Below are 17,217 nucleotides of genomic sequence, written 5' to 3'. Positions count from 1 at the left end.
AGTGGTTGATAAGACTCTGCACACCAAGGCAGTTCCGTAACTTCAGCTGTTGTTAGGAAGGTTAGGCACAAGATGTTGCCTTGGTTTTGTCAGCCCTCCAAAATCATGGACCAAAAGCATTCAGATAGCATTTCAATGGTTGGGGGAGATAAGAGGTGGAGCTGACTTGTGGTGGAGATTGAGAAAGACTAAGGGTGTTGGCATCTTTGTTTGTTTCTTGCTGCCCCATCTTTCCAGATCTTTGCATGGGCAACTTTGGACCAAAGCGGCTGCTTTTCCCAAGTCGGGCTGCCCTTTTTGTTATTGTCTTCGGGGCTCCTCAGAACTGTGCTTTTGCCAAACTGACATGAAGTTTCAATGAACGCCTCTCTCATTTCTTCAAAGGAATTGAGCCAGTTACGTTGGAGAGAATTCAGCTCTCAGCACAGGATGCAGAGGAGAAGAACTCGTACAATCATGTGCTTGCTGAAAGGCTCATCCGGATAATGAACTATGCTGCTCAGCCAGGTAGAGAGTTTATCATTGCAGTGTGCATCATCTAATGCAACCTCCCACAACCTGGCGCCCTCCAAAAGTGTTGATCTACAACTCCCATCATCCTATGGGATGATGGGAGTTCTAGTCCAATATGTCTGGAAGGCAACAGCTTGTTGAAGCAACATCTTTGCCGAGCCAGAAGAGCCTCACGATAGGGCTTGTTTTTAATTTTATTTTAAAATGTAGGGCTTGCTTTTCTTCTGAGGCAGGACTTCAGAGCATTATGACAATAAAAGCAGAAAGCAAATGCTAAAGGTATCGTACAATGATAATCATAAAACACATCAGGAGAACCCGAGGACAGGCTCATGGGCTCACAGCCACTTAAAGCAAAGTGTTCGTGTGGGATCTGTTGTTTAGTGGAGAGCGCTAAAGCAGCCTGGTACAGACACCCACAGAAGTGGCCAAGCAGATAGCAACGTGCGTTTGCGTGCTGGCTGCAGAGGCTGGAAGCTTCTGCTCTGTGGCCAGCATGGAACACAGGCTAGAAGCTTCTTGCCTCTTAGGCTAGAAAAAAGAAGAAAAGAATTCTACGAAGCAGGCTGGTGAGAAGGAATGGAACAGTCTGTTCTTCCTCCACCTGTGCACCTGCTCGCCTGCAGTAGAATTCCTGGTCACCTATGGCTACCGGTGGAGTTGTTAAATCCAAGTCTGCACTAAGGTAAAATGCTGCAGGAGTTGAAGGGGCAGAAGGAGATTGGTTCCAGACGCAGTGCATCAGTTATAGAAAATGGCTCACACTAGCTTTTCTGAGTCCAGCATTGAGCAAAGAATGGCTGTTGATGCTAACTTACAGGGCCTCTACCTTTGCAGTATCGTAGGCAGGGTGATGTGTGTAGCGATCCTGAGGGAAAGCTACAGCATTTGGAATTGGCTGCAGAGTTGAGCTTCCTGGGGATCTCTGCCTTCATTTTCTTAAAAGGCAAATTGCTAACAAGAACATCAGAAGAGCCATGCTGGATTAGACCAAGGGTCAATCAAGTCCAGCATTCTGTTCACACAGTGACTAACCAGCTGTTGACCAGGAACCCACAAGCAGGACACGAGCGCAAAAGCACCATTACGTCCATGTTCCCCAGCAAGTGGTGTCCGTAGGCTCACTGCCTCTTGTACTGGAGGTAGCATATAGCCATCAAGACTATATGGCTTGATAGCCTTTTCCTCCAGGAAGTTGTCTGACCCCCTTTTAAAGCCATCCAGATTGGTGGCCATCACTCCATCCTTAGTAGCGAATTCCATAGTTTATGCACTGTGTGAAGAAGCCCTTCCTTTGATCTGTCCTGAATCTCCCACCATTCAGCTTCATACGATGGCCCCATTGGGTTCTAGTATTTTGAGAGGGTGAGAAAAATGTCTCCCTATCCACAAACCTTTCTAGTCCATAAGGTTACAAATACATGCTTGAAAGGATGTGGGCAATAATGCCTGGTGAAATCTCCAGTGTCAGGGGAACTGCAGTGGGGCTTGGGTGCCCATGGTAGCTCCTGGCCTGTCCCTCTGGCTAGCAGCAAGCAACTGTACAAAATAAAAGATCATGCAAATTAACCAAAATTGCATCTATGCACACCGCAGAATTGGGAGTTACCATGATGCAGGTGTTTTTTATTTTAGTTTATTGGTAGCATAGGATACATAAAGCAGAGCTCATAGTCCTGCTTGCATAGGTGATCAACCTAATCCATGCCTTGCTCCTTGGAACAACTAAGCAGTGACATGATTTTCTTGTCCCTCTGCAAGGGAGTCATCCAGCCAGCATAAAATATGAGAGCTCTTACTACATCCTCTTCTAATTATGGCATGGAATACAGATGTTTTAATTTGCCCAGGCATTTCGGTGCTTTTAATTAATGTTTCATGAGTTCTGCTGCTGCTTTCTGAGTTCCAGGAGTTCTAAATTGTATTTGTTGTATCTGCTGTTTTACTGTGGACAGTTGCTTTTTACTTGTATTGAAAATGGTTAAGAGCATAAAATATATGACATAAAATCTTATACCTTAAATATTTTCTATTTTAAGCTTTTTATAAAATCTTTAAATGCATAAGTTCTCCAGTGTATGGTAGCAAAAACAGCCATTGGAGTTGAGGTGCTTGGGCCAAACTGTGGTTTTGTTTTGGATGCCCTTGGGCACTTCTGTAGAAAATGGCAATAAGTCTTTCCTGTTCCAGTGTTCAAGGGCAAATGGTATTTTGCTGTTAGTACTTTAATCTGCCCCAACACTAACGTCCTTGAATGTGCTTGGAACTGATGGTAAGCCACACCCCTTAAAACTGTGCTATTGTAAGAAAAAACATTGCAGCAATGCAGTAAGCTTTATCCTAACTCTTACCTTTTGACCCCCCCCCCCTTTTTTCTTTTTACAGATGGCAAAATCCGTTTGGCTACATTGGACCTCGGCTGTCTGTTGTTGAAGCAGCTGGTGTTGTCCAAACATGGAAGTATTATAAAAGATGTTCACCTTGCCTGTTTGGAAGTGAGCGTGTGTTTGTTCTTAACTGCTACCTTTCTGTGTTTATTCTTGCTGTGATAGCTAACGTCAGGGTCCCCCAAGTGCTGATCCGGGGTGTTTTGTGGGACTTTGTTAGTGGTCCTTTCTAAACAGCTGTTGGTTTTGCTCAACTGGAACCCGTGCCTGCTCTTTCTGCAAGCCAGGTTGGGAGTCAAGGATCTGGGATTGCTACAGCCGTGCCACGAGGGCACGCCCATGGAAGTGCTTTATCCCGAGGCAGACCACTGGTCCGTCTAGCCTGGCACTGTTTAAACAATTGATGTGTTTTTATCCCACTCCTCAGCCAAAAATGCTTTCCGAGTGGTTTACATGCAACCGGGAGAACAAGACAGTCCCTGCCCACAGGCTTACAAGCTAAAAAGACACGACACAAGGAAAAAAGGGTGGGGCAGGAAGAGGGAAAAATCAAGTTGTCTTTCAGCAGGAGTGGTGGAATGGCCCTGCTTGGTGGAGGGATGAGGAGCCTTCATGGGGATGGTCCTGCAGGACAGGCAGAATGGCCCTGCTTTCCCTCTTATTTTTCTCTATACAGCCTGCCAGAATGGGCTACTAGTGATGAGAGTTGAGGGAGGACGAGCCTTCATGGGGTGGGGGAGCCTTTCAGCAGAGCTGGTGGAATGTCTACTCTAGTTGGCAACAGCTCTCCTGATCTCTGGGGGAGAGAGGTCTCTCCCAGCCCTGCAACCCAAGATACTTTAAATTAGTGATTTGGAATTGAACCTGGGACTTTACGAATGCCTGTATGGCATTATGCCACTTAGTTGTGGCCCTTTCCTTGATAAATGTCAGAACCTTTCTCTGCCAGCTTATATCCTCTGGCTGTTTGCTGCCCATCTTGCGAGAGAGGGCCATGAAAGCTGCTTATCCTTTTGCTAATGGTATGTGAAGGTGACAGTGGTGGTGCGAGAGGCAACATGGCTGTTTAGAGTCTTACTGAAGGCTGTATCTTTCAAAACGGTATAGCTTCTGAATAACAGCAAGCCCTTTTCTCAATATTTGTGCCTTGAACTTGAACTGAAGCATTTCCTTTTTCTTCTAGGGTGCAAGAGAAGAAAGTGTTCACCTTGTGCGGCGTTTTTATAAGGTATTCTCCTACTCTAAAATTTCCCAAGCCTCCTAATGTGGGAGAAGACAGAGGGAGCTAGTGGGGACTTCAGCAGTCATCTTAAGGAATATTCATGTTAACCTCGCTGGGCACATTTGGAATTTTGAGGGAATGTCATGGGTGCTCTCACAAAATGGCTGCCACAGTGGTGGGAATTGCTCATGTATTCAATGGTGCACATGGCTGGTCACAAAACACTCACTTCCCAGAAGACAAATTGGTGAGACTAAAAGAAAAGGAACTTGCCCAAGAATCTTAAGTACAAGACAGAGGTGAGGTCTGAGCTCCAAAACACAGAACTACTCTTTTGAACCTAAATAATGATGGTGTTGGAATACAGCACTTCACTTTGCAGCATGCCAGCCTCTCAGTTAATTAAAAAAAGCCTTAAGAAATAAAATTAAAATTAAGAGGAACAGGGAGTCTGGTAGGTGCCAAGAGAGGTGTCCGCAGGGACCATGCTGGAGACCCCAGCTTTACAAGATTGCTGAATAATAGCTGCAGTTGAATACTAAGTATTGGGGTGCCTTTTCCTAGTTTAATAGAACTGAACCTGACATACGACTCATTAGACAAGTGCATATTTGGTGCTTTCCCCAGAGCCCAGGGGTGAGCAGTTCAGGATGTATGAACCATGTATGATCAACCAGCACCATCTCTGTAGCCCTCAAGAATTCCTTATGGTTCTGCCTTTTACAGTCTCCTTGGAAAGCTCAGTCAGTACAGAATCCAGCTGCCAGGTTACTAGCTTGGATTAGGTATAGGAAACCAGTCCTCAAACAACTACTTTGGCTGTTGGTCCATTTCTGGGCACATGCTGCTGGATCACCTTTTAAAGCCCTGGGGGACTGGCGGGCTGCTGTCTGCCACATAAGCCTGCCTGAACCCCGCGGAGGCCCTCCTCTGCCCAGCCCTCTGAGGTTAGGCAGGGGATGGCCAAGGAGAGGACTTTGAGGGTTGTAGGACCTTGCAGTTGAAAAGCCCTCCCCAGAGAGGCTCGCCTACCACCAAATCCACCTAGCCTTTCTGGTTTTGATTGACTGTTTTACATAATACCTGTGGAGGCACCACCTCATACAAATGGTACTCTGTTTGAGCTCAGCAAGGACCCCATCTGGTCTGAGGTTGTGTGTAAATTGCCCCTTAGCTGATTCCTTCCTGCTTAAAGGGCTAGAAGCTAAAACAGGAAGAAGAGAAATATTCTCTTCCAGGTGTTTAAGGGTGCAGTTTGAGAGTGATGTCCTACTGCCAAAGCATTTCCATTAATTGAGTCCAAATGCCATATTTCCCAGAGGTGGCAAATCAGCAAGGCATGGATTGTGGCCTTAAGCGCTTGCCTTCAGGGGAAAAGAAACAACTGTCAGATTATCCAGATGAATGGATATCTGAGTAGTGTTCATTCCTAGTTTGGTCAGAAGAGTAGAATGTGGTTTGGTGGAAGATGATACTGATATAAGGCCACCCTTTTACTGAGAAACAGAGTTTTACTGCCTTAAGAATTCTTGTGGAGGGAGGAAAATTCAATCTTTTTGTTTTCTTTAAGGGAGAAGAAATTTTTCTGGATATGTTTGAAGATGAATATAGAAGTATGACTGTAAGTAATGAGTAAATTACCAGTTGGGTGGAGGGGGACAAACCAGAATGTTAATGTGACTCATCTTGAATTGCCCCATCTTATTTAAAGAAAAAACATTCTGGGGTAGACTCTGTGTGTGTATGTGTGTGTGTAAAATACACACACACTCAGGTTCAGAGCTTGTAAACATTTGTGCATCATCTGGATCCCATTGGACTCGATGGTCTTCTAGGCCCCTTCCAACCCTACTATTCTATGATTCCTACTATTCTATGATCTTATCTAAATTCCACAGTATTTGCAAATTGCATGAGAGACTATTACATACATAATGGAATGTCAAAGAAGTAGTAAACATGGAGAACTATCAGTCGGTGCAGTCTGACCTAATAGGCTTTGCGAGATGGGAAGTGTTCTGCATATGCAACATTTAGGGCACAATCCTATGCATGTTTGGAAGGGGCCACGGCTCAGTGATAGAGTACCTGCTTTGCATGCGGGAGGTCCGAGGTTCGATCCCCGGCATCTCCAGGTAGGGCTGGAAAAATTCCTGTCTGAAACCCTGGGGAGCTGCTGCCAGTCAGCGTCAACAATACTGGGCTAGATGGATCAGTGGTCTGAATTCAGGATAAGGCAGCTACCTATGTATCTATGTGTTTAGACAGAAAAAAGTCCTACAACTCCCAGCATTCCTCAGCCAGCCATGCGTAGGATTGTGCCCTTAGTGTACTCTAGGGCAAAAATTCAGGATCCAGATGCTGGATGAGATCCAAAGAGCTGTGCAACTGGATGCTTGTGTCAAAGGGGGGCTTTGGGCTTGCATTTGTTAAACAGCAGTGCCCCCCACCCCCCATGCTACCTGCAAACCACTTTTGAAACCGAGGGGACTTTGAAAAGCAGTTTGCACTGTGCCGTTGGAGGCATCCTGTTCAAATTTTAAATCAAAAGTCCCACTCAGCATGCCAAAGTAGCCTTTTGGATTCCATCTCTGTCCCCTCATGGAATACAACTCAATTCCTATAATCTCTGACCATTGGCCATGCTGACTGGGCCTGATGGAACGCAGCTGGATTTAAAAAGAGTTATAATTAAAATGAGTCCGTCTCTTGAGTCCAAATGGGCATTTTGTTGCCCTGAGACCAATCTTAGATACGTTCTGTTAACGCATTATATCGTTACTATTGAGGGCTCTGATCAGTATGTGTTGGTCTAGCTGGTTTTATTGCTTGTTTTAATTGTATTGTGGCATCTGATGAAATGAACTGTATTGTATGAAAACTTATCCCATAATGAGTGTGTTAAGTCTTTAAAGTGCTACAGGACACTCTTCTTTTTGATGCAGTGCACTAACAAGGCTTCCTCTCCGGAAGTTAATTCTATCATGGCATTCAAGATTTATTATTTAAGAAATTTACCCAGAGACAGTTAGGCTATATATTAGAGGAAAGGTTTGAATAGCTACAAAACAATCCCATAACACAGTGTCTGTCATGCACCTAATAAATAAAACATATCATTTTGTTTAAAAAATATAAGGGCAGTTTGGTTCAATTACAAAACGTTATTGTTAATTGCCTTTCTACAGGAAGGGCGAGGGGGAAGTATTCAAGGTGACATATGAAAATATACCACACAGACGACAAAAGATTAAAACAAACTTTGCATAAAATAAACCATTAAGCAAGGCACAGTGGGAGAGCTTGTGTGGCGGGGGTAGGGGGGCAGGGTTAGGTTTTCCCATGTTGGCAGAAGCAGAGTAAGGATGGCCCTCACTGGGCAGGGCACGCCATCAAGAGAGAACCTGTTCCACATCCCTATTAAACTCACTTTTGAGAAGTTGGGGGCAGGGTGGAAGGATGCACAGAGCATCATGGAATCGTCTGCATGATGAACCGCGGCCCCAGAGCCACTGGGAGCATGGGTCTGCTTACACGCTTCTGGGGGCAGGGCCAGGCGTGTTTCCTATGCACCCCCCATCCAGGGTATTGGGGGACGTGTTGCTTGTGTGGTCTCAGTGTGGAATTACGTCGCACATTGAGTGTAAAATTCCTTCCCCAGCTTAAGCCCATGAATGTGGAGTACTTGATGATGGATGCCTCCATTCTGCTGCCGCCAACAGGAACGCCGCTCACTGGGATTGATTTCGTGAAGAGGCTGCCCTGTGGAGATGTGGAAAGAACACGGAGGGTGAGCATCGCTTTCGTTCCCTGTGTCCCGTCCATCCCTCCAAAAGATGTCAGGCTGTTGTATATCTTCCTCTTCCCCTCTCCTCCCTTCCCTGTTTTACCCTCGGAACAACTTCAGGGCTAAGTAGAGATACGAACCTGGGTCTCCCCAGGCCTAGTTGGACACTCTAACAACTACATTGGGGGGGGGGGGGTAAGATGTGGGGGGGCTGGATGTCCTTCAGCCCCGCCCCCCTCCATGAGCTGAATGGCAGGGGGGTGGGCTGACACCCTATTTGGCCCCCTGCTGGCACACGTCAGCTGGGAACTTGGTTCACTGTGTGTGAGGCTTCTCCCATCGGGGAGAAGGCGCAGGCCAGGCGAAGCTGTTCAGCCTGGCTTTGCTTGCCCTTTACCTTTACCATGAGGGGAAGGATGAGCAAAGCACACTCCACTGGTGCTAGCAGGAGCTCCCCACCTTCTCCCCGAGCCCCCAGTAGCATCTAGACCAGGGGGGAGAGCTTGGGCCAGTGAGTGGGGAGGGCCCGTGGAGGGAGCCTAAGTCTTTGTGGGCCAGATGGGCAGCCTCCGTGGGCCAGGAGGCTCCTCCTCCTCCTCTGTGGGACTATTCTATTCCAATCACAGAATAGTAGGGTTGGAAGGAGCCTACAAGGCCATCGAGTCCAACCCCCTGCTCAGTGCAGGAATCCAGGTCAGAGCATCCCTGACAGGTGGCTGTCCAGCCTCGTCTTGAACGCCTCCAGTGTGGGAGAGCCCACCGCATCCCTAGGTCATTGGTTCCGTTGTTGTATTGCTCTAATAGTCAGGAAGTTTCTCCTGATGTTCAGCCGGAATCTGGCTTCCTGTAACTTGAGCCCATTATTCCATGTCCTGCCCTCTGGGATGATCGAGAAGAGATCCTGGCCTTCCTCTCTGTGACAATCTTTCAAGTACTTGAAGAGCGCTATCATCTCTCCCCTCAGTCTTCTCTTCTCAAGGCTCAACATGCCCAGTTCTTTCAGTCTCTCCTCATAAGGCTTTGTTTCCAGCCCCCTGATCATCTTTGTTGCCCTCTGAACCCTCTCCAGCTTGTCTGCATCCTTCTTAAGGTGTGGTGCCCAGAACTGGACACAGTACTCCAGATGAGGCCTAACCAGTGCTGAGTAGAGGGGAACTAGTACTTCCTGGGATTTGGGAGCTATGCTTCTATTAATGCAGCCCAAAAGGGCATTTGCCTTTTTTGCAGCCACATCCCATTGTGGGCTCATATTCAGCTTGTGATCGACAACAATTCCAAGATCCTTCTTGCTTGTAGTGTTGTTGAGCCACGTATCCCCCATCTTGTCACTGTGCATTTGGTTTCTTTTTCCTAGGTGCAGAACTTGGCATTTATCCCTATTAAATGTCAATCTGTTGTTTTCTGCCCAGTGCTCCAGTCTGTCCAGATCACTTTGAATTTTGTTTCTGTCTTCCAAAGCATTAGCTATCCCGCCCAATTTTGTGTCATCTGCAAACCTGATCAGCATTCCCTGCACCTCCTCTTCCAAGTCATTAATCAAAATGTTGAAGAGCACTGGGCCCAGGACTGAGCCCTGCGCTACCCCACTTGTTACCTTTCCCAAGTTGGAGAAGGTCCCATTGAGAAGCACTCTTTGAGTCCGATTCTGTAGCCAACTGTGGATCCACCGGATCATTGTTTCATCTAGCCCACTTTTCACTAGTTTGCTCATCAGGAGATCATGGGGCACTTTGTCGAAAGCTTTGCTGAAGTCGAGGTATATGATGTCTACAGCATTCCCACGGTCCACAAGGGAGGTTACTTGATCAAAAAATGAGATCAGATTCATCTGGCAGGATTTGTTCTTGACAAATCCATGTTGGCTTCGAGTAATCACTGCATTGTTTTCAAGGTGCTTCCAGATGGATTGCTTTATCATCTACTCCAGAATTTTCCTAGGGATTGATGTCAGACTGAGTGGTCTGTAGTTCCCAGTTTCCTCCTTTTTACCCTTTTTGGAGATAGGGACAGCATTAGCTCTCCTCCAGTCATCTGGCACTTCCCCCGTCCTCCATGATTTCTCAAAGAGAATAGACAGCAGTTCTGAGAGTTCTTCTGCCCGTTCCTTTATTACTCTAGGATGCGGTTCATCTGGCCCTGGAGATTTGAACTCATTCAAAGTAATGAGGTGTTCCTTGACCATATGCCTATCCATCTCAAGCTGCAATCCTGCTCCTTCAGCCTGTACTTCGCCTTTGCCGGGGGGGGTCATAGACCCTCTTTTGGGAGAAGACTGAGCCAAAGTAGGAACTGAGCACCTCTGCCTTTTCTTTGTCCTCTGTTTTCATTTTGCCATCCTTATTTATTAGCTGAACCACCATTTCTTTTCTCTGTCTTTTACTATGCACGTAGCTGAAGAAAGCTTTTTTGTTGCTTTTAGCATCCCTCGCTAACCAATGGTTAGCAAGGGATGGACCCATGGACTACACTAAGCTGGCTCTCAGTCTTTACCTCTTATTGGTTGGGGCTGGGGAGCCAGGCATGCTGTGGCCATGGCCAGCACTTCTGCCTGATGCCTCTCTCCTCTTTCCCACCCCCCCTGCCCTTCCACATGAAAGCTTGGATGGGGAAGGAAGGACTGTGGAGGCACCAGTACGACTGCTGGGATTGAGGGGTGGAGAAGGCCATGGCGGAGAAAACCCTTCCTTCCTCCTTATAGCAGCTGCCTTGGGGTGTGCATCTAGGCAGCCAGCCAGGGAGCCTTTTTGCCCCATGAGAGTTTGCAAAGGGCAGTTGGGAAGAGAAGCAAAGTGGCGTCAGCAGCACCAGTAGTGCCATGGGGTCCTGGTGAGGAGCCAAAAGAAAGGCAGCAGAGCCACTGTGATCCATGGCACGCTTTGTGCTCTCCAAGGGATTCCCAAATCTGCTACAGAATGGACGGAGGTAAACAGCCCCCCCCCCCCCCCGCACCACTCTGTAGTGTGTGTGCGTATTGAGGATTGGTGGCACATTGGGATGCAGTTACAGAGGAGGTCCTTAAAGAGGCCTGCATCACCCTTTGTACAACGTAAGGTCTAAGCATGTAACTCCTTTTTTCCAGGAGCATCCGCACCTTCCTGACATGCTGCTAATGTGAAGCAAGACCCTAGGGCTGCTGTAAAAAAGAAAATGCTTCTCTTAGCCCCAGTATTTTTTTAAGCAGCTCTTGTGTCAGTGGAGCATGTTCTCATGACTGTGACGCGCCTGATGAGCGAGCTAAATAATCTGTACTCAAATAGCTTGGTTTTGGAACTCCTACTAGGAAATTGGTTTGATTCCTTCTGTACAGAGGATGCAATGTCATGGGTATGTGCTTGATTTCCTTGTACTGATGGCACACACCATCTTATCATGAGGTCTTTATCCTCTTGGCTCTGTCGGTGGCAAGGAAGGAATAAAACAGAAACGAGATCTCCTGAGAACATTCTTGGAAATACCAGCTATCAAGCTGGTCTCTGAGCTATTCTGTTTATGCCGCCCATCACTACCGCACAGTTTATCTCTTATCTCGTTTGTTCTCACACAAGTAAACTTCTAGGAAAGCAAAGGAGCCTTTTTCCTAGAACAGAACTGATTCCTTTTGAGACATTTCTGATTAGCTAGAAACATGTAGAGAGGTTTACTTGAAGTCCACAGACACATCTGCTAATGTGAAGCAAGACCCTGGGGCCACTTTAAAAAGGAAAATGCTTCTCTTGGCCACAATAAAAGTTTTTAAAGCAGCTGTTCAGCCTTGGGCCATTCTTTCCTGATTTTTTTTTAAACCTAATGTACTTATCCTTAAAGGCAGTTGAAGCAAGACCAGTAACTTGAAGCTTTCTATGTCTTCTGCTTTTTTTCCCCAGAAACAAGGTGGTAGCCTTCTACTTCAAAACCCCATTTGGCTCTTAAAAACAAAGGTTGCATTCCAAGGAAATGTACTTACGAAACTACTTTTTAAAATGTATTTTACATATCTCTTGTGTGTAGGAAGCCACAAACCACATCCCGCTAAACACTCTTATAGAGCATACTGCTTTTTACCTGCTTAGGTGGATACTGGCTGTACCCTTTCCTAGACAAAAGTGACCCATCCACGGTTATTCAGACTGGATTATTGTTATTTGCTTTATGTAGGGCTGCCTTTGAAAAGGTCTCAAATATGAACAGGTCTAGGATTAAAAATGCAGCCAGCAAGCTGGGGAGGGCTGCAAAAAATGGACACCGACAGTTCTAAAACAACTTTGTTTGTCACCAGTTTGTTTCCAGGCCCAGTTCAAGATGCTGGCGTTGACCTTCAGAGTCCTAAATGGTCTAGATTCATGATACCTAAGTGAGGGCCACTTCTTCTCATATGAACCTACCCATAGTTTGAGATAATCCTCAGAGGCCTACTTCAGTTCATCTCAACATTTGAAATGCAGGGCAGGGTCTTCTCAGCAGCTGCACCAAGGACCTGGAACCTTCTCCCAAGAGACGTTTTCTCCACACCCTCCTTGCTGAGTTTCTGATGTTTGGTCATAATGGCTTTACTTTAGAAAACTCTGGGGACTCCATTATGGGGGGAAGTTCCTTTTCACTGTTCAGTTGACTGACGTTGCATTGTTTTGTTCCGCTGCTAATTTTCTATCTGCTGAACTGTTTTGTTCTGCAAAAGGGTGTTATTATTTGATCATAGAATCATAGAACAGTAGGGTTGGAAGGGGCCTACAAGGCCATCGAGTCCAGCCCCTGCTCAATGCAGGAATCCAGGTCAGAGCATCCCTGACAGATGGCTGTCCAGCCTCGTCTTGAATGGCTCCAGTGTGGGAGAGCCCACTACCTCCCTAGGTCATGGGTTCCATTGTCGTATTGCTCGAACAGTCAGGAAGTTTTTCCTGATGTTCAGTTGGAATCTGGCTGTAACTTGAGCCCATTATTCCATGTCCTTCACTCTGGGATGATCAGGAAGAGATCCCAGCCTTCCTCTCTGGGACAACCTTTCAAGTACTTGAAGAGCGCTCTCATATGTCCCCTCAGTCCTCTCTTCTCAAGGCTCGACATGCCCAGTTCTTTCAGTCTCTCCTCATAGGGCTTTGTTTCCAGTCCCCTGATCATCTTCATTGACCTCCTCTGTACCCTCTCCAGTTTGCCTGCATCCTTCTTAAAATGTGGTGCCCAGAACTGGACACAGTACTCCAGATGAGGCCTAGCCAATGGTTAGTAGAGGGGAACTAGTACTTCACATGTTTTAGAAGTTATAGTTCTATTAATGCAGCCCCAAATAGCACTTGCCTTTTTTTCAGCCACATCACATTGTTGGCTCAATAATAGCTTTGTTGCTTTACTGTTTGTATTGTGTCTAATGTTGGTTTTGTTAGCTGCCTAGACCCAAAAGGCAAGACATAGGTATTTTAAAATAAATGAATTATGGATATGGATAACTTCAAAATTGTGAGGAGAGGAGAGGAGAGGAAGGATGATTGAAAAGCTCCCCCTCCATGCCCGGGTTAGAGTGGTGTTTCCCATCCTTCGAAACAGAAGGGGACAGTGCTTCACGTTTAAGCAGCCATCCTCTTACCTCGACACTTGGGGCCATGGGACATTTTCCCAGACGTCGTCCATCCTGTTCTCCTTCTACCAGGCTCTTTCTCTTTGATTCCCCCACCTCCCTCTCCATAACTGTGTGCACCTGTCCAACCAAAATATGGGAAGACTTCCTGGATCCCTCCAGGAAACCTGATGGCAACATTTGACCATCCTTGGCCCAACATAATCTTACAGTTGACTGGCTCTAAAGCACTCCCTGCTGCTCTAAACCTGCATTAGTCCATCCCCTGTCCTCCCAACAACCCTCCCTTCCACCCAAATGAAAGAAATTATTCAGAAATTTAGATACTGACTTTTGATATCCCTAGAGAATGGTACCATAAAGCGCCTTTGGGTAATGACTTTGTTGCTAGGGCCGCTAGATATTTTTGTTTTCAGTAAAGCTGTTATAATGAAATGGTAGGTTAGTCCACTGCTGCTCAAAACCAAAGTAAGGAGTAGTTTCTCCTCCTTCATTAGTCTTCCTCTGTCAGATTGTACCCTGAAGTGGATAGTATCAGCACCCCACAATTTTTTGTAGAAGTTTGTGTGTAATGTGCCAAAGAAAAGGAATATGGCAGACCTACACAGTGTAAACTGTTCTAATTGTTTTATTCTTTTTGTAAACCACCCTGGGAATGATTTGAATGATCAACTTGCTTTTTATAAAAAATAAAAAGTAAGAATTGGCATTTTTTTTTGCCCTTGTGAACCTTTTTGCTTGTGTCTTTTATGTCTTCAGGCAATCCGAGTCTTCTTCATGCTGCGTTCCCTGTCGCTGCATCTCCAAGATGAGCCAGAGACTCAGTTGCCTTTGACGCGGGAGGAGGACTTAATTAAAACAGATGATGTCCTAGACTTGAGTGAGTAGTAGCCCGTAGTATCTGCTAGAAAAGGTAGACTGGGTTATGTTTTCCAAAGAAGCCATTGGCTCCATTCATAGCTTTGTGTGGCGGGAATTAAGAACAAGGTAGTGAACTGGATCTCTTGAGTTTTTGACTCCCATTGGTTTGAGACTTCCCTTGCTCCCTCAAACGGGGGGGGGGGGGAAGTTTTGTGAGATGAAGTTGAATACCTGCACTTCCAAACAGTTGAGCTATTGTGGAGCTCCCCTTAATGCATAGGATTAAAGCATGCTGGGGACAGTTGGCTTGTAGAACAGCTTTCCCTAACCTGGTGTCCTCCAGGTGTGTGGGACTACAACTCTGGGGCATGCTGGGAGCTGTAGTCCCACACACCTGGAGGACACCAGGTTGGGGAAGGCTGCTGTAGAAGAAGAGGCGTGTGAGCTTTGGAAAAGGACATTGTTCTCGGGAATCCCCATGCCTCTCGACTCCTCCACCCCTGCCCCCAGCCATAGCCATGTCGTCATGTCTGCCCCGTTGGGATAAAGCGGCGCTGCAAGGGGAGCAGTGGCTCCTACGCTGGAAGCGTTTGGGATGGAAAAGAGGGCTTTTCTTCTTTTCGCAAATAGGCAAGTAGAGCAATTTTGTATGTGTGGTTCTGTCCTAATTTTTTTTTCTTTTTCCTGTTTGGGGGAGGGTAAAAAAAAACCAGTTGCCACAGTAACGCTAACTGGAAGTCATGAATCCCAGAATAGCCACATCATATTCTGGTAATGCCTCACTCCTTCGTTATGAAAATAAATGTTGTATGCTAGGAAATGTAGTGCTTTGGCACACACAATACATATTAATAGAAAATGTCAGTCATATTTACTGTAATAATTTAAAAGAATTTATCCCACTGTAATGCATGTTCTAGGCAGTTGAGCTAGGCAGTCTGTTCATCTGACCCTGGACGCTTTAACACCACCCAGATCAAGCTGCTCTAGCTGATGTGGAACAAACAATCTCAATTTGTCCCTACCCCCCACCCGACATATGCACTCTTTACTGCCCCCCCCCCAGCTTCTGAAAGAGGCATTGGTGTAGGAGGGCATGGTGGGCACCCATCTAAAAATCAGGACCTGCAGCCAGAGCAAAGCTGCACTGTTTCTGGTGCGAAGCCCTGTGAAATGACCCTCACTGATGAAGCCTAAACTCACAGCAGCTATCCAGGAAATAATATTTGGGGTTGCAATGAATAGCTCAATTAAAACATCAACTTGGTGCACAGCAGCTGTGAAAGAGGTGAATTCCATGCTAGGGATTACTAGACAATGGCTTGAAAATAAAACCAGCAGTATCACAATGCCCTTGTATAAATCTGTGGTGCAGCCATCTTTTGGAATTACTGTGTACAGTTCTAGTTGCCCTGTCTCAAAAAGGATGTAGAGCTGGAAGAACTGTAGGAACAGGCAACTTGGAGCATCTTGCCAGTGAGAAAAAGCTAAAATGCTTGGGGCTTTTGAGTATAGGGAGAAATGACAGAGTTTTATACAGTTATACACAATGTAGAGAATCTGGGTAGAGAGAAGTCTTTTTCTGTTTCAGTGCTAGAACTTGGGGCTCTCCAATGAAATTGATGGGCAGTAGGGTCAGGACCGCGGTGGCTTAGTGGTTAAGATGCTGAACTGCAGACTGGAAGGTCGGCAGGTCAGCAGTTCGAGACCCAAGTGCTGCATGACGGAGTGAGCTCCCGTCTTCAGTCCCAGCTTCTGCCAACCTAGCAGTTCAAAAGCAAGAAATTGCAAGTAGATAAATAGGTACCGCCTCGGCGGGAAAGGTAACAGCATTCTGTGCACCTCGGTGTTCAGTCATGCCGGCCACATGACCACGGAAGCGTCTTCGGACAGCGCTGGCTCTTCGGCTTAGAAACGGGGATGAGCACCGCACCCTAAGAGTCGGACACGACTGGTTGGGGACACCTTTACCTTTACCTTTAGGGTCAGGACAGATGGAAGACCTTTTCTTTTTAACACAATACAGAATTGTGGAATTCATTGCCACAAGATGTGGAGCCAGGGGATTAGAAGGGAAATTGACAAGTTCTTGGCTATAGACCTATCAATGGCTATTAGTCATAATGGCTGTATGAAACCTCCCAAGTTCACAGACAGTGGCCGCATACACATGTAGCACTATACCAAAAATAAATAATTCCCAGCTTAATGAGCGGTGTGCTGGTACATATAGGCCCCTTTAGACCCTGGTTGAAAGCTGGCTTACACTTCCTGGCTTGTTTGGGAGCAGTTAACCTTAGTTCCTGGTTCGCACACAACGGGGAGTGATGTTTATTTGCAGCTTCTGGTTCGTTTCCCTGCTCTTGCGAAGAGAGGAGCGAAGTTGGAGCAATGGGGCTGGGTGCATTTCCTGGTTTATTTAAGCAAAGGAGTTTTGACTTTGTGAACAGTGAGGAGGACCATTGCCGCCCTGCCCTGCTTGTGGCCTTCCCAGAAGCTTCCAGCTGGCTGCCTGTGGGAGACAGGATGCTGGACTAGATGGACTTTGTGGTATGACCCAGCAAGGCAGTTCTTAATCTTGATTGCTGGTCATGTTCAGGAAGATTTTTCTTGAGAATTTACAGGCTCAGGACCAGATCCAAAGAACTGCGCTCTCACTGCTCCTCCTGCCCACAGAAGCTTTGGGCCTGTATTTCTTTTAACAGAAGTCTTCCTCCCACTGACTCTGGTGCAGCATGTTTCAGCTGAGGGGAATTCCAACAGTGTGTTTTAGAATGATGTGGGGCCTAGGAGGGCTGTCATTCGACGATAATGAAAATGTCAGTGGGCTCCTAAGACAGTTCTGTGAAGCACAACATCACTCTTTATTTCAAGAACTTGTCTGTAGTCATGTTTGTAG

At 46.4% G+C, this 17,217-nt stretch overlaps 1 protein-coding gene across 4 annotated transcripts in view; it reads left to right on the top strand.

The window, feature by feature from the left end:
- The window catches only part of CLEC16A (C-type lectin domain containing 16A), a 118,946-nt gene that overhangs the window by 50,547 nt on the left and 51,182 nt on the right, over window positions 1-17,217 (top strand). For all 4 annotated transcript variants that reach the window (XR_014785487.1, XM_084818095.1, XM_084818097.1 and 1 more), the window contains exons 13-18: window positions 385-507; window positions 2,899-3,008; window positions 4,084-4,128; window positions 5,693-5,743; window positions 7,784-7,912; window positions 14,217-14,337. Coding sequence is in view for 3 of the 4 variants with exons in the window: in XM_084818095.1 (XP_084674221.1) it covers window positions 385-507; window positions 2,899-3,008; window positions 4,084-4,128; window positions 5,693-5,743; window positions 7,784-7,912; window positions 14,217-14,337 (579 nt within the window). In the remaining variant the exon portion in view is untranslated. The remainder of the gene's footprint in view (window positions 1-384; window positions 508-2,898; window positions 3,009-4,083; window positions 4,129-5,692; window positions 5,744-7,783; window positions 7,913-14,216; window positions 14,338-17,217) is intronic.

The sequence above is a fragment of the Heloderma suspectum genome, chromosome 12 (genome assembly GCF_057233095.1).
Source record: "Heloderma suspectum isolate Gila_16-S chromosome 12, 16-S_ref, whole genome shotgun sequence".
Lineage (NCBI taxonomy): Eukaryota > Metazoa > Chordata > Lepidosauria > Squamata > Helodermatidae > Heloderma > Heloderma suspectum.
Note: the sequence above shows the minus strand (reverse complement) of the source record. Positions and strands in the feature narration are given on the sequence as shown.